Raw genomic sequence first — 19,244 nt, forward strand, 5'->3', positions numbered from 1 at the left:
GAAAATAATTTTGGCCTAGGCCTACCACTTTTAGATAGCCTATTAGTATATATATGAGCGATTATGTGAAATTGAAATAATAAAGTGATATCCACTGTGTAGAGCTGCACATGTTTAAATGAACGGAAGAATGAAAACTATAGGCCTCACATCACCTAAAATAGCTGGGTTGAATGTAATCTCCTTTATTCCCCCTATTTTCAGAATCATCATATAGCCTAGGCCTACATTTGTTTCTCCAATTGGATTTGTGTAGGCACAAATATCATTCACGAGAGAATGGGACAACATTCCCGAGTAGTCTTTTTATACGTTTTTTAAGAAACTGTACTTTCCTCTATCGACTCTCCTCTTGAGAACAAGCAGAGACCGTTGATAAACTAAAGTAGCCTATCATTGGAACAAGGTAGTGGTGGAAAAAGGGACTACATCTCCCAGCAACCCCTACGCAGCTATGTTGTGTTGGGTTCGTCCCTGTCTCTGACCGTAAAAGATTTCGAAAGGTAACGAGATTGCTTGCAAACATTTGATTTTAGGCTGTAATTGCTTTTGTGTGGTAGTCACCAGTTGTTGTTAGTACCAACTGCCAATTGAATCCATCCTTAACGTTTGGAGATTCCAACAATTCAGCCAGGTTTTGTGGTGATTGGTAGTAAAGTCTCAGCTAGCAAGCTAATGCACGTCAGCATAGCAAAGGAGCAGGTTAGCAGTCAGAACAGCTTCATCACGTTAATAAATTACCGTTGGGTTGACTGCATGGTAAGAAATTGATCTTTTGTTTAAAGAGCAGTAATGTGATTGGTAAAATATGGATCTCGGTATTTTGTTATTGAAGGTATGAGCAGCTGTCACCATGTTCCTGTATGTGTTCATTAGCTTGTAATTATGTGTCAAATCTGAGTTGGCTACATAATAATGACGTTTTAGATGAGCAGAGGCAAACCAGATGAAGACGACTACTGGAACAGTTCGAAATTCAAAGCATTTACATTTGATGATGAAGATGATGACTTTACGAAGGTAAACATCGTAGCGTAAATTACATTTCATTCAAAAGGGGTGGGAACATGTATGTTGCATATATCCGTGATGATGTAGGCTAACTTTGTGGAACTGCGCTAACTTATTTGTATTCTTGGAACATTGGACTTCATGCTGTTGCCGGTCATGTGATAAGGCTACTTGTTATTTTTGGTCACAGCTAAAGGAGTCCAAAAAGGCTGTGAATAGCATCCGCCTGCTAGATGAAGATGATGATGACGATGATGATGTAGAAAAGGTTAGCTGGAGCGGAGAACCTATTGGAAGTACGTCACCATTGTGAGCCATCCACAGTTGTTTGGTTGTCATTCTGTGTAAAACCATTACATTTTGAAAGTAGATATTAACACTGCTTTTTAGTCTGTTGTATACAGATATTGTTTGTATGCTTGCTGTAAACATCTGAATGATTATTCCTGTCTGTGACTCATTGTATACTATGCGTACCATAGAGGCAAAGCAAAGAGAGCTCTAAAACATGCAATATGCTTGGTCTTTATAGTTTTTTGTTGATGGGTTTCTTTGCGTGGTTATGACTTTCAGGCATATCATGGTCCGTCAAAGAGACAGCATCCAGCATCCGTTCCACAGGGGAGGTGCGGGACCAAGGATTCCCAAAGATCGACACAGCCCCTTCGCTTCCAAAACAGGGCTCTAGCTACTCCCTGAGCTCATTATTCAAAGGTAGTGTGAGCTGTCTGTACCAGGCATGGAGTCAACCTGGGTCCGTGTAACGCTTTGCAGTGCTATGTTCTCTTTGCAGAATTCACATGAAAAAATATAAAAATAGGCTTAAAAATCCGTTACCCATTCTTTAGGACGGCACAGTAAATGGGTTATTGTTGCTTATTTTGATTTTCAATTGAGCACAGTTACGGTTTTCTGTTAAGAAGATTTTTCTGATTTTTTTTCTTTTTTGCCCGTTTTTTATTTGGATCAGATGGATGGAACAAATAGAACAAAGCACTGCAAAGCGTTACACGGACCCGGTCAACCTGATGAGAGGGACTTAAGATGTTTTCATTTTTTGTCCTGTTGTTGTTGATAGCTGCTTGTATTTGAAATTGGCATTTTATTGGTGCTCTATTGGTGAAAAGCTTAAATGCAGTATTGCATGTAGCCGTTTTCTCTATCTACACTTTTATGCTTATCTTTATTTTTTGGTTGGAAGAAATCTTTTTATCAGAACCTGATGTAATTTTTCCTTGGTATATCTTGTCTTCAGCAAAGAGCCGGACTGCTGGATTCTCATCGTTCTCAGAATGTGAGTCTTATGTCCTTTTGTCCCTATGAGCTTGCTTGAACAAGGATAGTCCACAGTGACTTTTTTAAAAGTTGCAAGGCATGGTTAATAACTACAATAACACGATGTGTATTGTATGATGTATGTGTTATTTCATCCCAGCTGTCTCTGATACATCCACAAGGGTCTATGCCCCAGAGCTAAGAAAGCCCAAGGCAGAGTATAAGGTATGTAAAACAAGACTTATATGATAAATAAGGTGGTGTTTACTGTAGCTACAGTTACAGTTGAATTCATTTGAATATGATCTCTAAACTGCTTTATGGTCACAAATAAATACTCAAATGGACCAAGGTTAAGGGTAATACCTGGTGTATGGATTTACCCTTGACCCCCAGTATGGAGGAAGAACATATTGTAATGGGGTCTGTCCATCTGTGTGCGTCTGCTATTGGTCCTATGTACTTATGTACCTATGTACAGCTCAGAAAGCAGATGGTGGAATGTACTTTCACATTAGTTCAAATGACCTAATAGGGGCAGGAGTTTGAATTGACCTGATTGCTCTTGTTTTGTGCTGTTGACGGATTTCCTGTTCTTGTTGTGCTCACAGGACTATGTCAGTGACTGGAACCCCGAGGAGACTGTGCGGAGGATGCAGCGAGGGAAGGTAAGGCCCATCAAAAAACAGCCTCTGTCCACTCCGACACCATTACTCTAGCTTAGCGGAATTCACTGGAAGTGAGTTAGACCATTTAGTAGGGGTGGGCGATATATATCGTCTGCGATAATATCGTGATTGTTGTTTTAACGATGTGCAAATTTAAATTATCGAGTATTTAAATTAGGCCTACTTATGGGGAAAACACACTCGAAAACACACATTGAAACCCCATACATTCACTAAATCCAGGAGGTGTAGCCTATGCAGAGAAACCCCTGGCTGCAGCAAGTGCAGCAAGTGTCACATGATCACTACTAGTGGGTCCACATTGTCACACACACGCCTAATGTTTATTTTGTGCAGCGAGAGGTAGGCTAGGCTACTTGGGATTTTGTGCGGCTACTTCTGTTCAAGTAGGCCTAGCATTGATGAGTCACATTTTTCCCTATATGGTATTATATGGAGAGAAAACATTAGCCTTTGAGTATTTCAATAGTCAGTTGTAAACAAAGAACTCTTCTCACGTAGGCCTAACCTAACCCTTTTGTAAATGGACTGAAGTTCGCTCTAATATCGATTATGCTACCCGTTAGCATCTCTATGGGATTTCTCATATACATTAGCCATAAGCTAACACATTTTCTATTTTTTCTATTCTGTAACTTGGAATGTTAGCCTACATGACTTCTCTTAAATAAAACCTCGAAGGAAATGACTGAGATGTACTCTGTTGGTCTGCTTAGTTTTACAGTAAATCCTAAGTAAAGGTTTTTGAAGGGAACTTCAGCTTCAGACTTTCTCTTGGGAAACGGTTAGGGCTATTCATCTTCTCTAATGTAGCTGGCTAGACCATGTCATTGCCACACACACAAGTGGGGGCAGAATTGGAAATGTGTCATAGAGTGACATTGCATTGGTTGATTTGGTTAAAAAGTCACAGGTTAGGTTATTTGTTATTATTGTATTGATGCTATTCATAAATAATGAGCTGTAAAGTAACTCAAACTTTTACAAATTTCTTTTAAAGGATATCGACTAATTATCGTTATCGTCAAAATCACAAAAAATATCGAGATATTATTTTTTGTCCATATCGCCCACCCCTACCATTTAGCCTACAGCTCTCTTTTAGCTGTAGGCTAACTGGTCTAACCCACCTTCAGTCAAAAGCACATAAAAAAAAAAACAATCAGATGCTCTGTCCATATAGAACATCCTTCTAGAATATTCTTTTTTAAGCGGGTAATTTATCCTCACAAGTTTGTATGTCATTGTTTCATAGTTAGCCGAGAAAATAATGTAACGAGAAGATCAAGTGAGCAGTTGCTGACAGTGATATTAAGCAAGTTTTGAAAAAGTCATTCTATTGCTTCTGTGGGAGACAAAGATGGAGGTGGATTTTTGTCGGCACGAGAGAGGTCTAGAAAGAAGCTGAAAGTAATGTGGAAATGTTGTATCTCTCTTTCAGGTCTACTCACTCGAGAGATTCCGTTCCCTCCAGGACAAAATGCTGCTGCTTGATGAGGCTGTGAGCGCCCATGATGGCAACGTTATAACAGCCGTATGTCATCCCACTCATTTACAGAATTGGGAAAAAGAGCTACACACTTGTGGGATGTCTGATAGGGCATCTGCCGGTTCCTGTGTCGCGCAAGCCATTGAAAAAAATGGGTTTCAGAGCGCAGTGGCGCCGTTGATGTATCCTATGTCTAAGGCACTTTATGCATATTTTGTCCAGTGATCATCACCTCACAATGATCCTTGGTGTGCATCACTTTTCGATTAATTCCTCTCATTTACATAATTTCATGTCAGTTATCAGTCTGTGTGCGATGTGGTGCTTGTGTATTTTTCCTCACGTAGTGTTTGCTTTTACAGGTCTTAATATTCTTGAAACGGTCATTAAGTAAAGGTCAGTTCTTTGAAGCTTGTTATCACTGGTTTGCACACCCACCTTTCTTGATCGCAGGCATACAATCTTGAAGTGTCGTAAGTAACCAGCAGATTTGCTGCTACCTTTACAGAGATTCTCTTCCGTGAGTTAACGGACAGGGAGATAGCGTTGAGGCACTACGTGCACTACCTGAAAGAGATGGGCGAGCAACGACTGCTGGTTGATCTACTCAAGTAGGTCATTTCATTGCTGTGATTAATGCTAATTAATAGATTAATAATTACTGATAAAAACATCTGTTACTAATAATTGACATGTGTTGTACAAGGATGCACTCTGTGTTGTTATGAACAGGTTATAACATTAGTTTGGATGCATTTACAATTAATTGGACCAAAAATATGATGTTTTATCCCTAGATGTGGTTTTGTTAATATCAGATATTCAGTTGTTAAATGAGGATGGAAATATTCAATGTTTAATGTGGTCAAGAAAACTAATGTCCTGGTCTGGTGTCTGCTCTTCTTCAAGGTCCCTTGGCAGAACAGAGGACATGGCTGTAAGTTCTCACCAGTCATATCTCGCTTTAATCACATTACAGTTATAGGCTGTCTATGTTTTTACATTTCGATTTTAGCATGCTTCTCCCACTTCAGGGTTTAAATTCACAAGAAAACACTTTATCACTTTATGTGATTTTTACTTTTGTATTTATTGATTTGTGTTGTAGTTTCACTTACTGTGTTTATGGTTTGTCCCCAGCTTATGCAATACAAGGAACACCTCAACATCAAAGATGAGAACCGGAGGAGAGACTTCCTGAAAAACTGCCTTAGGTAAGGCTACTGAGAACATGCTGTCTCACCTTCTCTTTATAGTCAAGTCATACTAACCTGACCCATAGTCTCTCAGACACTGTACATACATTCAAAGGTTTTCACAACAGTGGAGATTTCCGTGTGTGTGTGTGTGTGTTTGTGTGTGGTGATTGGCGTCCATACCTTTAATGTATCTTGGTAGTGTGACAATGCTGCTTACTCTCCCTTCTAACTTTTTTTATTCCCTCTGTGAACAGTCTTCCTTTCTCTCCAGACGATTCCACTCATGTACAAGACCACTACACTCTCCTGGAGAGGCAGATCATTATAGAGGTGAGATATGATCCCTTCATGTCACAGGATGCCGGTTTTCATTCCTGATCATGAAAAAGGATGCTCTGAATGTAGTCATATAGGTTTGCTAGCAACTTAGTTGGAAATTCATGGCAATGCTGGATTTGCCTAGGAGGGTTAACAATAGTTGAAGTAGTTAACAATAATGGTTTGACACTTCATATGTGACATACTTAATTTGTTTTTTTTCCCTCAGGCAAATGACAAAAAGGGAGATTCTGATATATTTAGGAAGTACCCCAGAAAAGCCTCCATTTTGAATATGCCCATCATTACCACATTGTACTATTCCTGTTTTTATCACTACGGAGAATCGGAGGTAAGTCACATTACATAAACAAACACCCGCAAAATCCAGACACACATACAGCTTTACTGTATTTCATTACATCTATTCAATCTACTACATTTATATTACCACTAGGGGGAGTTCTTGCTCCTGAACTCACTTCCTGGCTTCCTTTGTCCCAAACATGTCTGTTTTTGTGCCATATTTCTACTGTGGAACATGTGGCATTGCTATGACCTCGAGACCACCGGCATACAGTAACAATACTTCCCCTGTTTCATTCCTAGGGCACCTACAGCAGTCCAGCCAACATTAGGAAGACATTCAGGGTAACGTGTCAACATACCAGTCCCTTACATAATTTACACCTTCACATATGTGTGTTCATATTGCTCCATATAATATTAAATAGGTTCAATGTAGGTTTGCGTTGCCCCAGTAAGATAATGAAGACTGTCCCACTTCTTCCCTCATTTAAGCACTATAATATGTAGGTCTATGTGTATGTGTACTCAAGTGGTATCAGATTGTGAAAGTAGTCTGTGTAGTAATTCTGCATTGATGTCTTCCAGATCTCTGACAAGCAGTACATCCTAACTGCACTTGGTGCCCGGGCAAAACTTAAGTCGTGGCTCGACGTTGACAGTTTGTTTAACTCCAAAAACTGGCTCGGCTACACCAAGAAAAGGTCTCCCATCGGCTTTCACAGAGTGGTGGACATCTTACACAAGAACAATGCGCCAGTACAGGTACCTTAGCCAACATGCCGCTAGGCTAGCATCACTCCATCTGCCCTATGCTCTGTATTCATATCTCACACTACAAACACCAATATCAGAGCTAAAGCTAATCTGAAGCCATAGCTAACCATTCATGCCATTACCACAAAATGTACTCTTACTGCCCTGGGGCCGGTTGTGTTGCACCAACAGGGCTTATGTCTGTCTGCAGCGAAGTCATTCTGAGTCCATTCTAAAGATTAGTTTTATTGACAAAGATCACCTCAGCAGTCAGGTGGACCAGGCTTGTTAAACACCAGCTGGTGCAACCTGGTCATGATTTTCAACAGTACCCCAGTACTGGCAATGAAATTTATGCCATGAAGTTATTGAGAGTTGATAGTAAGCGTATTTAGAGTTTTGTTTGTTAATGAATTTTAGTGTGACTACTTGGATGAAGTGGGACGATAACACGGCTGTAATTAAAATTAGGAGGCTCCGTCGTCTCATGCTGAGTGTCAATGTGAGTGTGAGACTCTCGCGTCTGTGAGTGTGAGACTCTCGCGTCTGTGTTTTCAGACATCAGCGTGTCTCTCTGTGTGTCATAGGTCCTGCAGGAGTATCTGTGTCTGGTCGATGACACCGAGCAGAAGATCAGCCTCGCTCAGAAGTACAAGTGCCACAACGTCATCATCAACGTATGTCCAGCCGCAGAATCTTTTTATTTTCGCCTAATAGAAAATGCTTGCCATGCTGCACTATTTATAACAGTCAGACAAACATAACAGCACACAGGTGTTAATGCACACACTGTGTGGTGATAGTTGATGGTGTTTTAGTTTCTCTGGCCTGCTTAATTGTTTCAGTAGTTCAGTGTTTCCCACAGAATTTAATTCCATTTGTGGTGGTTGGTTTGCAGAATTAACTTGAAACAGTTTTTAACAAATTAGCACAGCGTGGTTATGATGCTATCCAGATTTAAGCACAATTTAGTACAACCTGGAAAATCATTGTGTGATGGTCAATGTTGATATTGTGGTGGGCCGCCACAAATAAGTCAATGTATGGGAAACACTGGTAGTTCACAGCAGTGTGTGCACATGTGGCCCTAATTTAATAGAGTTGGATAGTTAGTCATCTTGTCCTCTATTTCTTGATGCATTAGTTATCTTAAAGCAGTCCACTGAAGAAAAACGCTAAGTGCTATTGTATTCCTTAACGTTTTTCTATTATTTTACGTACTTGAGACCTGTATTGCTTTACTTAAAAAATATTAGAAATAGGTGAAATTATGCTTGTGTCTGTGTGTGTGTGTGTCTGTCTTTCCCACAGACGTATAAGGATCTGAAGGACCGTCAGCAGCTGATTGCGTACAGGGGGAAGGTGGAGAGAGGCTCTCCAGAAGACCGCCTCATCGAGGAGCTCCTCAACTCGGTAAGGAGGAGAGGAAGGGCTCTGGGACGGGAGGATGGGAGGACTGAAAGAGGGGAAACGGGAGGATAAGAGAAAGAGGGAAGTGAATGTAGGGCTGGAATGAGAAGAGAGTTCTGAAGGTAGAGGAGGGAAGGGGTCGGATATGAGATGGTCCAGACAAGACAGAAGAACGTGGACAGGAGCAGGTGAAGTTAGTTTAGCTTAGTGTAACAATGTAGGAATGGGCCATGTAGACTTAAAGCCAACTGCCCACTGGTGACGACAATCGCGTCTATGGATTTGATTAGAACACTTTTCTAAACTTTGCCGTCGACATGCATCAGACGCCGCCAATGGGCTTTGCTCTGTTAAAAATAATGGAGTTCTAGAATTCACAATATTTCATGGTATTTTTGCCGATAACCATATACTGTGAGTGACGATATGAAAATAGTACTATTCACCACTATTCTCAGTCACAAGTCATGTCCGCTGTCTTTCCCACAGACGTATAAGCTCATAGTCTTCAGGGCCGTGCAAACACAAAAAACTATCGTCAGCAGTTGACTCCTCTTCCTTGTCCATGTGCTCCTTGTTGGTGCTCCTTGTTGGTGCCCTCCACCCAATCCCAATCCTCCCCCACCTTTTTTATGCAGCCCTTGCCACTTAATCTACTAAACCCCTCTTCTACTGCACTTTTTACCCCCCCCCCCCATTAATGCACAAATAGGCTGACACCAGACATAATTTCACTGCATTTCTTACTTCCAGTAACTATATGCATGTGACAATAAACTTCCTTGTATCCTTGTATCCTTGTATGTTATCAACTATATCATTAATATCACGATTTGACTTTCTCATCATGGGAAGGTATATCAATATGGCCCGTCTCTAGTGATGAGGCGCACTGAAACCAAGATGCACGGCCGGGGATGTATTGGAAACAATGGAATCTAATGTAATCGAACGGCACGGCACTCATGTCAAGGCGTGTGGAGGCCGTGAGACTGTTTAATGTACTCCTCACCATTCAGGCCCACTGTCTCTGTCATAAAGTTCCCACAGTCTACTCTGGGGAAGAGAAAGTCAATTGGTCAGTCGGTTAAATAAGTTGCTAAAAATAAACTGGATCAAGTGAGGACAGTCTGCTAAACTAAGTGGTGGTGAATAGCCACAAAACTGCAGTGGTCTCCTTGGTTTACATCTGTTATTACATGCAGTGCAATATTTACAATGTTGGATCATATTCAGGAAGTGAGGATTTGGTTAATATAATGAGTATTTGTATTGTTCTAGTAGAACTATGTGTTTTATCACCACCTTGGATAAAAGCATCCATCTACCATGACTACTATGAATAATTGACTTCAAACTGAATGAGAAGAGGGTTGAAATGTTTGTATTGTACCACTGTATAATGTGTTAGTTATTTATTTATTTATTTATTTATTTTTCTTCAGCAAATTCGGTGGAAAAACTGAGGCCCTTGGGGGAAGTCCTGAGACACTAGTGTGCAGAGGGTTCATTTCAAAAAGACTGCATCTAGAATTCCCTCTTGCAGGGGAAGCCAAGGCAGTGACCAATTCCAGTGAGCGCGTGCAAATTGAGTTCAGCCTTTATGTCCATGCTGTGTATGAGCCAAATGCTTTATTTTTTGTATTTATTTTCATTTTGAACATTTTCTGATGTTTATTTGTTTGGCTGCTTCTATCATGTGTAATCAGCATGGCTTCTGGCCAATCTGCAGTGTGAGCAGGAGGTGCTAACTGTTGTCATTCCTCACAATCAAACCCTTTTTCCCTCTTCCTGGTCTGTCTGCTTTTTTTTTTACTGTATATAAATAAAAAACAATAATGATTCAGTGGACAATGGTGAGTTGGTCCTTGCTCTCTGCACTCGCCGTATTCACTAGAACTGTGGTTAATCATTACCAAGGAGGAGAGAGGTGGAATATTCATGAAGCATAGTCAACTGAAATATGCAAATAACATTTTACACCTGGACCGATAGGAAGCAATGAGCTGTCTGTATCTTTTGTTGGGAGTCGGCAATATAGATTGCAGTCCAAGCCTCAGCCATGCTTCCATAGCTGGGAATGGGATCATTTTGGGAGAATCATAATAGTAATGCATTTTTGAGTACGCTCTACCTACATTTACTATAATTAATCTCTGAAGTCATAGTCCTCCACCCTGCCTTTTGTATGAAGAGGCACAAAAGGAAAACATGGCATTTGTGTTGCCTTTATCTGTTATATTGTGAGTGAACAACCTCTTTTTGTAAATCAAATGTAAATTTAAATGTTTCTGTACCATTTGATTCCAAATGTCCCTCAATGTTGCCTTTGATCAAAGAAAGAGTTATCTTCAAAGTAGCCCTAGCTTGATAATTCTAGTAACCTTAATCATTAACACCCTGTCTTAAGTTCACATAATGGTCTATGGCACCCGAAAATACCACGATACATTATGGATCTAAATTATTCACAGAATCACTGGCGTAGGCTACAAGAAATAATGGGCGTGCACACTTGCACTCTGTTCATTCATCTCTCCGGTTAGAATGCTTCTGTCCCCCTGACACTTCGACCACGTGACAGCGGTGAAAGTCATTTACAATCTCTGTGCTCTATGAAATTATTCGCCGTACAGTACGCGTGGAGGAAGCATGGACAGTCACAACAACCAGAATGAACGGATATCTCACAAGGACATAGATTAGCTGAGGGTTTTTTTTTTGGTGAGTAACCTGCATTCTTTACACTCTGATAACGTCTCTGTACTTCTCTACTTAAACTTGTGTGCGCTGATTTTCTCTGGTGATTGGATTTCAGTAGCCTTTTAGCTATATTGTTGTTATGCTACTTCATCTCATATTATTACAGGCTACTACATTGTACATTACACGTTCTTTTATGAATGTTTCTGGATGAAACATGGGTTAGATAGGATGGTTAGTTTGCTTTGCGGTTTTGCGATAATGGTGACTGCACTTGGTCAGAGCATGTAAGCGTAGTAGGCTACACAAAAACATCTTCAAAGTAGGCTACTACAGCTCAACATTTCACTCTTTGTAAATGTTATTGAAAATCTCACAGACTGGAATGACAGACTGGTCGCATTGTTTTGGAAGTGACTGAAATATTGGGAAAACAATAAATAATTCATATTTAAACAACAAAGCTAGCTGCAGCCTCCTACCGTGTCTGATGTGGGGATAGTCATCGCAATCATCTATAAATTCCTCAGTGTAAAGATGTTTTTAATTTTTAAATAACAGTTCATAAAATAATATAGGATAACAATGTATATAAAATAACAGTGTATAAAATAATATAGGCCTATAATATACTGTGTATGAAATAGTTAATTTAGTTGAAAACATTCAATTAAATTAGGTAGGCGTACTTAAGGTATTTAGTTCAAGTTAGGCTATATATTATACTACTATATTATACCATAGCCTATATATTATACTACTTTGAACTAGGGGGAGCGCAGAGTGTTTAGCCCACAGAGAAGCCCTTTGGGGTTGCCTGGAGCGGCAAGAGCAGTGGTGTGAAAATGGGTCTTGAGCGGGTATCGTCATTGACCCAAATGAGAGGCGACAAGTTGTGAAAAGGTTTTTATTTGATCTGAAAGTCATCTTGTCTCGGTTATCACAGCCAGTGTGCGTCTGTGTCCGGAAGGAGGACACGGCAGACAATGAAGACAATAGCACCCCTTGAAGCATGAGTGGTTTGGACTCCTTGTGTGTGCCTGTAACGACATTTACCCAGTCATCCAGTGCTTGATAAGGTTTGGCTCGGTTCCCTTATCACATGTTCTACAACGCCGTGTGTGACACGAAATTAGAGAGCGGGGCAGTCGCATCCCATTTGCTAAGAATCTGACAAAACCCGTCACAAGTAGCCCACAGCAACAGACTAATTTCTTGAACCGGCGTCTTGGTCACCCAAGTGCAATGGGCAAATGGATGAATCAGTGTTGTTTCTTCACCCATGACAAATCTGCTTCAGGGGTCAAGTTTTTTTTTCTTGCCCTGCACACGTCATTATGCTCAGATTGCTAAACGGTGTGGTTGTTTTTCCCTTCGCCTTGCTCCTTGCTTTGCCCTGACTCTTAGGGGATGGGTGCTGAATATTTCAGGAGATGTCTAGTTGAACTACAGGGCTGGGGGGGGGGGTCACTGTGGCTTCTGAGTAGGAGGGATGTTTCTTTTGCAACCACTAAACGGGACTGTCCTGGGTTGACACTATATGAATCACACCCCGTCTTGGAACTGACTTAATTTGTTAATTTGCAAAGAGAGGAGAGAGGGAACTCTAAAAAGTCCAGTGCGTAACTGCTGTAGTAGAGTGAGTAAAGGGGTATCAGAAGAAAGTACCTAAACATTTTGTGGCTTAACACAAACGGTAAAAAAACCACACACACTAAGTGCTGAGCTAAAAGAGGAAGTGGTTTGGTTAAACTGCCTCAGTAAGTCAAACTGGGTAGGCCTACTCTTCACATGAATGTAACAACACCATGATTTGCCACACAACAGGACAGAATATGCAGAGTTGAGAGAATCACATGGCTGTTCAGCATGATTACTCATTGTTACAGCAAGACCATGCCATTTAGCTGACCTTACTATTTCAGCACAGGTGCTTTTTGGGAATCTGATCACCATCACCTTGCTGTTTTATGCTTTTACTTTACCAGTCGTGCAAGTAGCACATGACCTTGCCGTACCCGCTCCAGGCCATCCATCACAACCTTGATTACTTTCTGTATCCCTGGTTGAAGCTTTTTTTTATTATTAGAAATAGACATACTTTGAACCATAATAAATGCCAATATCACTTTTCATTATTATTTGTATTCATATGCCTCCATGTGGTCGTATTTTTTTATCTATTCTCTTTCTCTCTCTCTCTCTCTCTCTCTCTCTTGTCCTGGATAGGTATCATGCATTTGTCCACAGTGACCCAGGATGTGACGGCCGGCTTCAATGAGAGTGCCGGGCCGTTGTGCAAGGCGCCATACTCCCAGGATCGCATCCCCCTGGTGGCGCTCTACAGCGCGGTCCTGGTGGTGGGCCTGCCGGCCAACCTGGCCACCGTCTACCTCACCTTCCTGCAGGTGCGCCGCAAGAACGTGCTGGGCATCTACCTGCTGAGCCTGTCGCTGTGCGACCTCACCTACCTGCTGACGCTGCCGCTGTGGACTGTGTACGTCAACAGCGGTCACCAGTGGCCCTTCAGCTCGCTGGCGTGCAAGGTGACCGGCTACGTCTTCTTCAACAACATGTACATCAGCATCTTCCTGCTCTGCTGCATCTCAGCTGACCGCTACGTGGCCGTGGTCTATGCCGTGGAGTCCCGGGGCCTGCGACGGCAACGGCTGGCGGCAGCTGTGTGCGTGGCCGTGTGGCTGGTTGTGGCACTGGGCCACATGCCCGTCTTCACCATGCGCGAGGGCGATGCAGGCAGAGGCGAGCACCACTGCTTCGAGCCGGGCCAGAGCACGGCCAGCGTCACAGGCTTCAACTTTGCCCGCTTTGGCGTGGGCTTTGCCGCGCCGCTCGCCGTGCTCGCCGGCACCAACCGCGCCATCCTGGTCAACGTGCAGGCCAGCACGGGCCTGCACCAATGCCAGAAGGAGAAGGTGCGCTACCTGGCGGTCGCCGTGGTGCTCCTCTTCCTGGTTTGCTTTGGGCCGTACCACATCATCCTGCTGATGCGCGCCATCACCTACCACTTCCCGTATCAGGAGACGTGTCACTTTGAGAACCGTGTCTACACACCCTACACCATCTCGCTGGGCCTGTCCACCGTCAACAGCGCCGTCAACCCCATCCTCTACGTGCTGTCCAGCGACAACATCCGCCGCGAGATCGCCCGTGGCCTGGCCAGCCTGCGCGACCGCACCGTCTTCCGACAGCGCTCCACCGACAGCTGCCAGCACAAGATGAACTCCTCGGACGCGGTCATCATCGCCGCCCAAGATGGCGCCAGCAAGCCCTGCACTCCACCGCTCGGCCACTGTGGCTCAGAGCGAACATTCAGCGCGACCCTGAAGACAGACCAAAAGGGGATGAGCCGACAGATTTAACAGCCTTGCTGAATCACGGTGTTGATGCTATGAAAAAGACCCTTACTGTATGGCTGACTGTTATGGAAAAGATTAATTTCATGACTGGCTGTTAAGGCTTACCAAAATCAGGGTGACGGAACTCTTTACGATCACTCTGTTGTTTCAAATACACAATCAGGGGGCTGTTTTTCATTGCCTCAAGCCAAAATGCATCTTTTCTATGTTTGGACTTAATGTTTTTTTTACCCCTCTCATCTAGACAAGGTCCAGTTCACAGTTATTGTGTTGAGTGGCTTTTCAGGGGTTCTTGCTAAGAGGCTAAATATGCTAATAGGCCTTCATTGCCTAAAATCAAAAGCGCACATTTTGTGTCACGTCTGTTTTTGTTCACACGATGAAGGAAATGCAAAACAGTTGTAGAGAAAACTGCCTGTATTGAAATGTAATTGTAATAAGCACAATTTGTTCTCAACATACCATGATATGAAAAGGCAATAAAGGGATTATGTGCATTAATTGGGTTATTCTGCAACATATGTAGCCTAAATAATGCACAGTGAGCAGATGCTACAGTATGTGCATTAATGGACAATTACTTGTATTAGTAGACCAAATGACTAATACTGAATATTTTGTAATAGGTTTGTATATTTGTCATTTTATATCTTTTTGTATATTATGATATTATTGTTGATATTGTGTTATAGTGTGTGGATAGGTGAAACAAGTTTTTCAGATGCATGCTCGCATAGCTTTTTATACCTCACACCGTTAGCTGTCACCAGGTAGGTTTTACAAAAACAAACTGCACCAGCAATTGAAGTTAAATATGTTGTTTGTTTTTTGTAATAAAGTTACTGTGTTAAATAATATCACGGTTGTCCTGGCATGTGTGTCAATCCAAGCTTCCATCTGACATATCTAGTTTCACACACATACATCATTCTCTACAATATCACACTGAGGCATCTTTGACAATTACAGCAAGGTTTTGTCCACTGAGGGGTCCGTGTGTGACTACTATAAGGTTAGTACAGACAGGGCCAAGGTGCACATTATACATTCAGTCCAAAACTAGCAGTAGATAGATGTGCCTGCAGGTGTGAAGTTGAATAGAGGAGGGTGAAGGTGTCTGATTATTCTGTGTTCAACACAGTAACAGTAACCATTAAATAGTGTAGAATTTAGTGCAAGGGCACTTTGTAGTTTCACCATAGCCACAGGAGCTATGATCACTGCAAGGTATGTGTGTGTGTGTGTGAGTGTTTTAGATGACCCCACCAACCAGCCTTATAGTATCCAACTTGAGTGTTGAAGAATTGACTAGGAGTGAACCTGAAATAAACTGATTTATTTATTTCTGATTTATTACTGATAGCTACAAGATGTACAGTATATTCTAAAGGATCAAGTTTTTGTTTGTCCACCAGAGCCGTGTTTTTCAACCTTTTTTGTGCCACGGCACACTTTTGACACTAACATCCTGTGTGAAGAAAAAATAAACATAACATAGCCTAAAATTTCAAATAATACACAGATATGGCCTTATTATGGCTTCTATGCAAGACCTGCTCAATAAAACATTTGTTTCATTTGTAGGTGACTATAGACCCTTTCAAAAATAAAAACAAAAACAATGAATGAACGTTCTATTTGGTTCCCAATGTACTTCCTCTGCATTAAGATAACATGTGGAATGTTAAAACGGAAGCCTTGTGGGGCCAACTATGATGCTGATAATGGAACTCTCTTGAAAGGCCTATATCTAATTTAATTGATGTTATGAACTGGATATGTGATGATTCTGTGAATACTGGATATGGGGCCCCCGTTGTACAATGCCTGCATACCACAAATAGTGCAATCATACAATCAATGAGAGTATGTGGTTATAAATTCTTTGATGCAACAGTTGCTTTTCTGGACCAGTGAGTGACATTTGGGTAATTTTCTGCGGCACACCTGATGATCTCTCACGGCACACTAGTGTGCCCCGGCACAGTGGTTGAAAAACACTGCACCAGAGCATTAATCCATAAACCTTCTACTGACAATAACTGTAAACATTGAAAAAAGTGTGCTCAGTCAAGGGCCAAAGCCACTGGAAGGACATAGGATGTTCTGGCACCAAGAACAACAGATTGCCATAGACTCGGGCTTCACCGAAGTGCATAACACCATGCTGTCAGTTTTATATAGTCATGTTGAATTTTCAGAACAGGAGTGTTCCCTCAGAACTCCATCACGTGAGTTCATGTGCTCTCCCTGTGGGAGTGTTTCAGTTCTCTCAGTGCAGCGATCTGGTACGCTTATGTTCCTCTTTTTAATGTAGGCCTACTTCTCAAAATCAAAATAATATAACCAAGATTACTATGGGCACAGCAATTTTAAAGGTAATTTCTTCAAAAAATGTTGGCCTCAGTCCAGGGCCTCGCGTCTTATGGGCCTTGCACCTACATGGCCAAAGATGACATTGAGCGTTTATTCCTCATTAACACCTATTGTAAACCCAAAGCTTAATGTAGCTTCAAAGGACTAATGTCTGACTTATCTGGTTAAAACGTGTCATAGCTTAGTCAAGGGTGCAATTGTTTTGGTTTGAATAGGTCTAATAATTGATGATTGTTTGGATTGTTTGTTTGATTATTGAATGATCACAAGTTAACAGTATTTAGTAGCTAGTTAAGTACCCTAGTTCAACTTAAGAGCACTGATCAAATGCTAGGAGAGGAAGGGCGGAGAGAGAAGGCAGAGCGTAATTTCTCAATTTATAGGCTATTTGCTTTTAGAATCCTATTCTGCAACTTCCAGTAAGCGATGGTGCAAAAGGGGATTGTTGTGCAAGTCAAGACTGTGTTCTCAGGCTTACCTTCTGAGATCATACTGAGATCATATCACCTTTGCACATCCTTTCTCTGTCAGATATGTGCGACGGAAAAAAATATATTTTTGCCATAACGAGAATAAACTCGACATGTCGACATTAAACTCAAACTTTCAAGAATAAAATAGAAATATCATGTCGACTTTAATCTCGACATTTCGCCTTTATTCTCGACATTTAAAACTAGTTAGCCTATAGTTGTTGCTAAACCCAATTCTGAAGTACAATTTCACCAAATCATCTTGGCAAGTGCAACACAAGGCATTTTGTTGAGTCTTCGGCCAAGCCAACTGATTGAGTCTGAGACTGATTTTCAGGATTCAGTGGCACCCACTTTGAAGCGGAACTAGCAATGGCCGGTTAACATTTTCTGGGGGCGCCACTGACAAGCAACGCCTACAATATCAGTCCCCGCAGACTGTTTTTATAATTAGCAATATAATCTGCAATATTGCGAGAGTGAAAACTAATGGCATGATGTCCCTGAAGCCCTTTTGAGGTGTGAAATATGCTCTATGCACGCACATTAGGTCTTCCTACAACCCTGGGGGCTAAGCCCCCCTTGTCTTTCAACCAGTGACGTCCCTGGCGTTCAGTGCAATGATTCATGCGATTTTGTGATGAAACGAAACGACTTATGGCCAAATATTTATGTGACTCTTATTGCACAATTTCCCCTCTTAAAGACCAGCTGGTGTAGCCTATCAGCCTATTAAACATGCACCGACAGTAGGCTACGTGTAAAGTAGGCTATTGCATGATTTCATGCACCTAAGTGACAAGGGCCTCGCATCCGTCAAGTTCGCACAGGGCCTTGCCCCACCCCCCTTCACCATCATGTGTGAGTAGATACTGTCGATCACCATAGCTGCTGTGAAAATACAGCACTCAGAAATAGCATACAGGAAGCACAGTTATCAGGGGCGTAGCACTACTATCTAATCACACATTGAATTAATCTAACAACTCTTATATGTAGGCCTACTGTATAACAGAAAATAATCTTATTACCCAAGACTTCACTGAATTTCTGTTTTATTTGAAGAATGTTTAAAAGCTAGAACATGAAATGAATGAAAACACTTTTGGCTGAGAGAACAGCTATCTATACAAATTGAACACTTTTGGCTGAGAGAACAGCTATCTATACAAATTGAACACTTTTGACTGAGAGAACAGCTATCTATACAAATTGAACACTTTTGGCTGAAGAGAACAGCTATCTATCAAGGAGCATATTAAAGAAAAATGCCACATTAACAAAATGCTTCATTTCAATGAAAGAAAAAAAACATTTTCATTAAAAAAACAGACTTCCACAAAGTGCTAAACACTGAAATTTACACTCCAGTTAGTGCCCACTGACGGGTCTTTTTGGTGGCAAAATCCTTGATGAGGTCCTTAAAGTCCAGTTTTCTTGCCAACTGACTTTCAATGGAGAGAAGGGCAAGGCTGTTCAATCTATCCTGACTCATTGTTGATCTCACTGAAACTGAGTGTGATGCGTTTCACAAGTTAGCTTTGCTACTAATTTGACAGCCTTTCCTCATGAACCTATATAACATTGAGCCTACTAAGTTAAGCTAGCTCATAATAATTTTCGAATTAGTAGGCTATTGAAATGTTGTGGTAGGCTATAAATCAGGCATCATGTTATTTCTAATTTTGTGTTAATGCTGTTTTAGCACTGATAATCGCGGATTCGCGGTGGTATTGAAGTGTTTTGTAACCTTCAGGAGTTCATTTCATTTGTAGACTATTGCTTTCAATAGTCTTGGTGCTACGCCCCTGGCCCTGACGTCTACAGTGATAAAGTGTTTTGAGAAGCTTGTGAAAAACATT

At 41.5% G+C, this 19,244-nt stretch overlaps 2 protein-coding genes across 4 annotated transcripts; both read left to right on the forward strand.

The window, feature by feature from the left end:
- Window positions 1-139: 139 nt before the first annotated feature.
- On the forward strand, window positions 140-10,304 carry vipas39 (VPS33B interacting protein, apical-basolateral polarity regulator, spe-39 homolog). Of its 2 annotated transcripts, none has more exons than XM_042095806.1 (19): window positions 140-503; window positions 928-1,020; window positions 1,202-1,307; window positions 1,585-1,725; window positions 2,267-2,305; window positions 2,447-2,511; window positions 2,898-2,954; window positions 4,417-4,509; window positions 4,827-4,860; window positions 4,973-5,075; window positions 5,374-5,401; window positions 5,605-5,678; window positions 5,918-5,993; window positions 6,211-6,333; window positions 6,591-6,632; window positions 6,876-7,052; window positions 7,631-7,720; window positions 8,355-8,456; window positions 9,899-10,304. In XM_042095806.1, exons 2-19 carry the CDS (start codon window positions 928-930, stop codon window positions 9,917-9,919), a joined length of 1,464 nt encoding a protein of 487 aa, XP_041951740.1. In that variant the 5' UTR covers window positions 140-503; the 3' UTR covers window positions 9,920-10,304. The 2 variants fall into 2 exon arrangements, with proteins under 2 accessions (XP_041951740.1, XP_041951739.1); XM_042095805.1 differs by lacking the exon at window positions 140-503 and adding an exon at window positions 518-759.
- Window positions 10,305-10,817: 513 nt separating this feature from the next.
- gpr132b (G protein-coupled receptor 132b) lies at window positions 10,818-15,370 on the forward strand. Of its 2 annotated transcripts, XM_042096448.1 has the most exons (3): window positions 10,818-11,177; window positions 12,103-12,235; window positions 13,386-15,370. In XM_042096448.1, the coding sequence occupies exon 3, from the start codon at window positions 13,391-13,393 to the stop codon at window positions 14,534-14,536; it is 1,146 nt and encodes a 381-aa protein (XP_041952382.1). In that variant the 5' UTR covers window positions 10,818-11,177; window positions 12,103-12,235; window positions 13,386-13,390; the 3' UTR covers window positions 14,537-15,370. The 2 variants fall into 2 exon arrangements, with proteins under 2 accessions (XP_041952382.1, XP_041952381.1); XM_042096447.1 differs by lacking the exon at window positions 12,103-12,235.
- The last annotated feature ends 3,874 nt before the right edge of the window (window positions 15,371-19,244 follow it).

Source organism: Alosa sapidissima, chromosome 6 (assembly GCF_018492685.1).
Source record: "Alosa sapidissima isolate fAloSap1 chromosome 6, fAloSap1.pri, whole genome shotgun sequence".
Taxonomy (NCBI): domain Eukaryota; kingdom Metazoa; phylum Chordata; class Actinopteri; order Clupeiformes; family Clupeidae; genus Alosa; species Alosa sapidissima.

Coding starts and splice junctions, on each gene's coding strand:
- vipas39 (XM_042095805.1), top strand. CDS start 676: ATGCACGTCAGCATAGCAAAGGAGCAGGTTAGCAGTCAGAACAGCTTC. Junction 760..927: donor ACCGTTGGGTTGACTGCATG/GTAAGAAATTGA, acceptor ATGACGTTTTAG/ATGAGCAGAGGCAAACCAGA. Junction 5,994..6,210: donor AGAGGCAGATCATTATAGAG/GTGAGATATGAT, acceptor TTTTTCCCTCAG/GCAAATGACAAAAAGGGAGA.
- gpr132b (XM_042096448.1), top strand. CDS start 13,391: ATGCATTTGTCCACAGTGACCCAGGATGTGACGGCCGGCTTCAATGAG.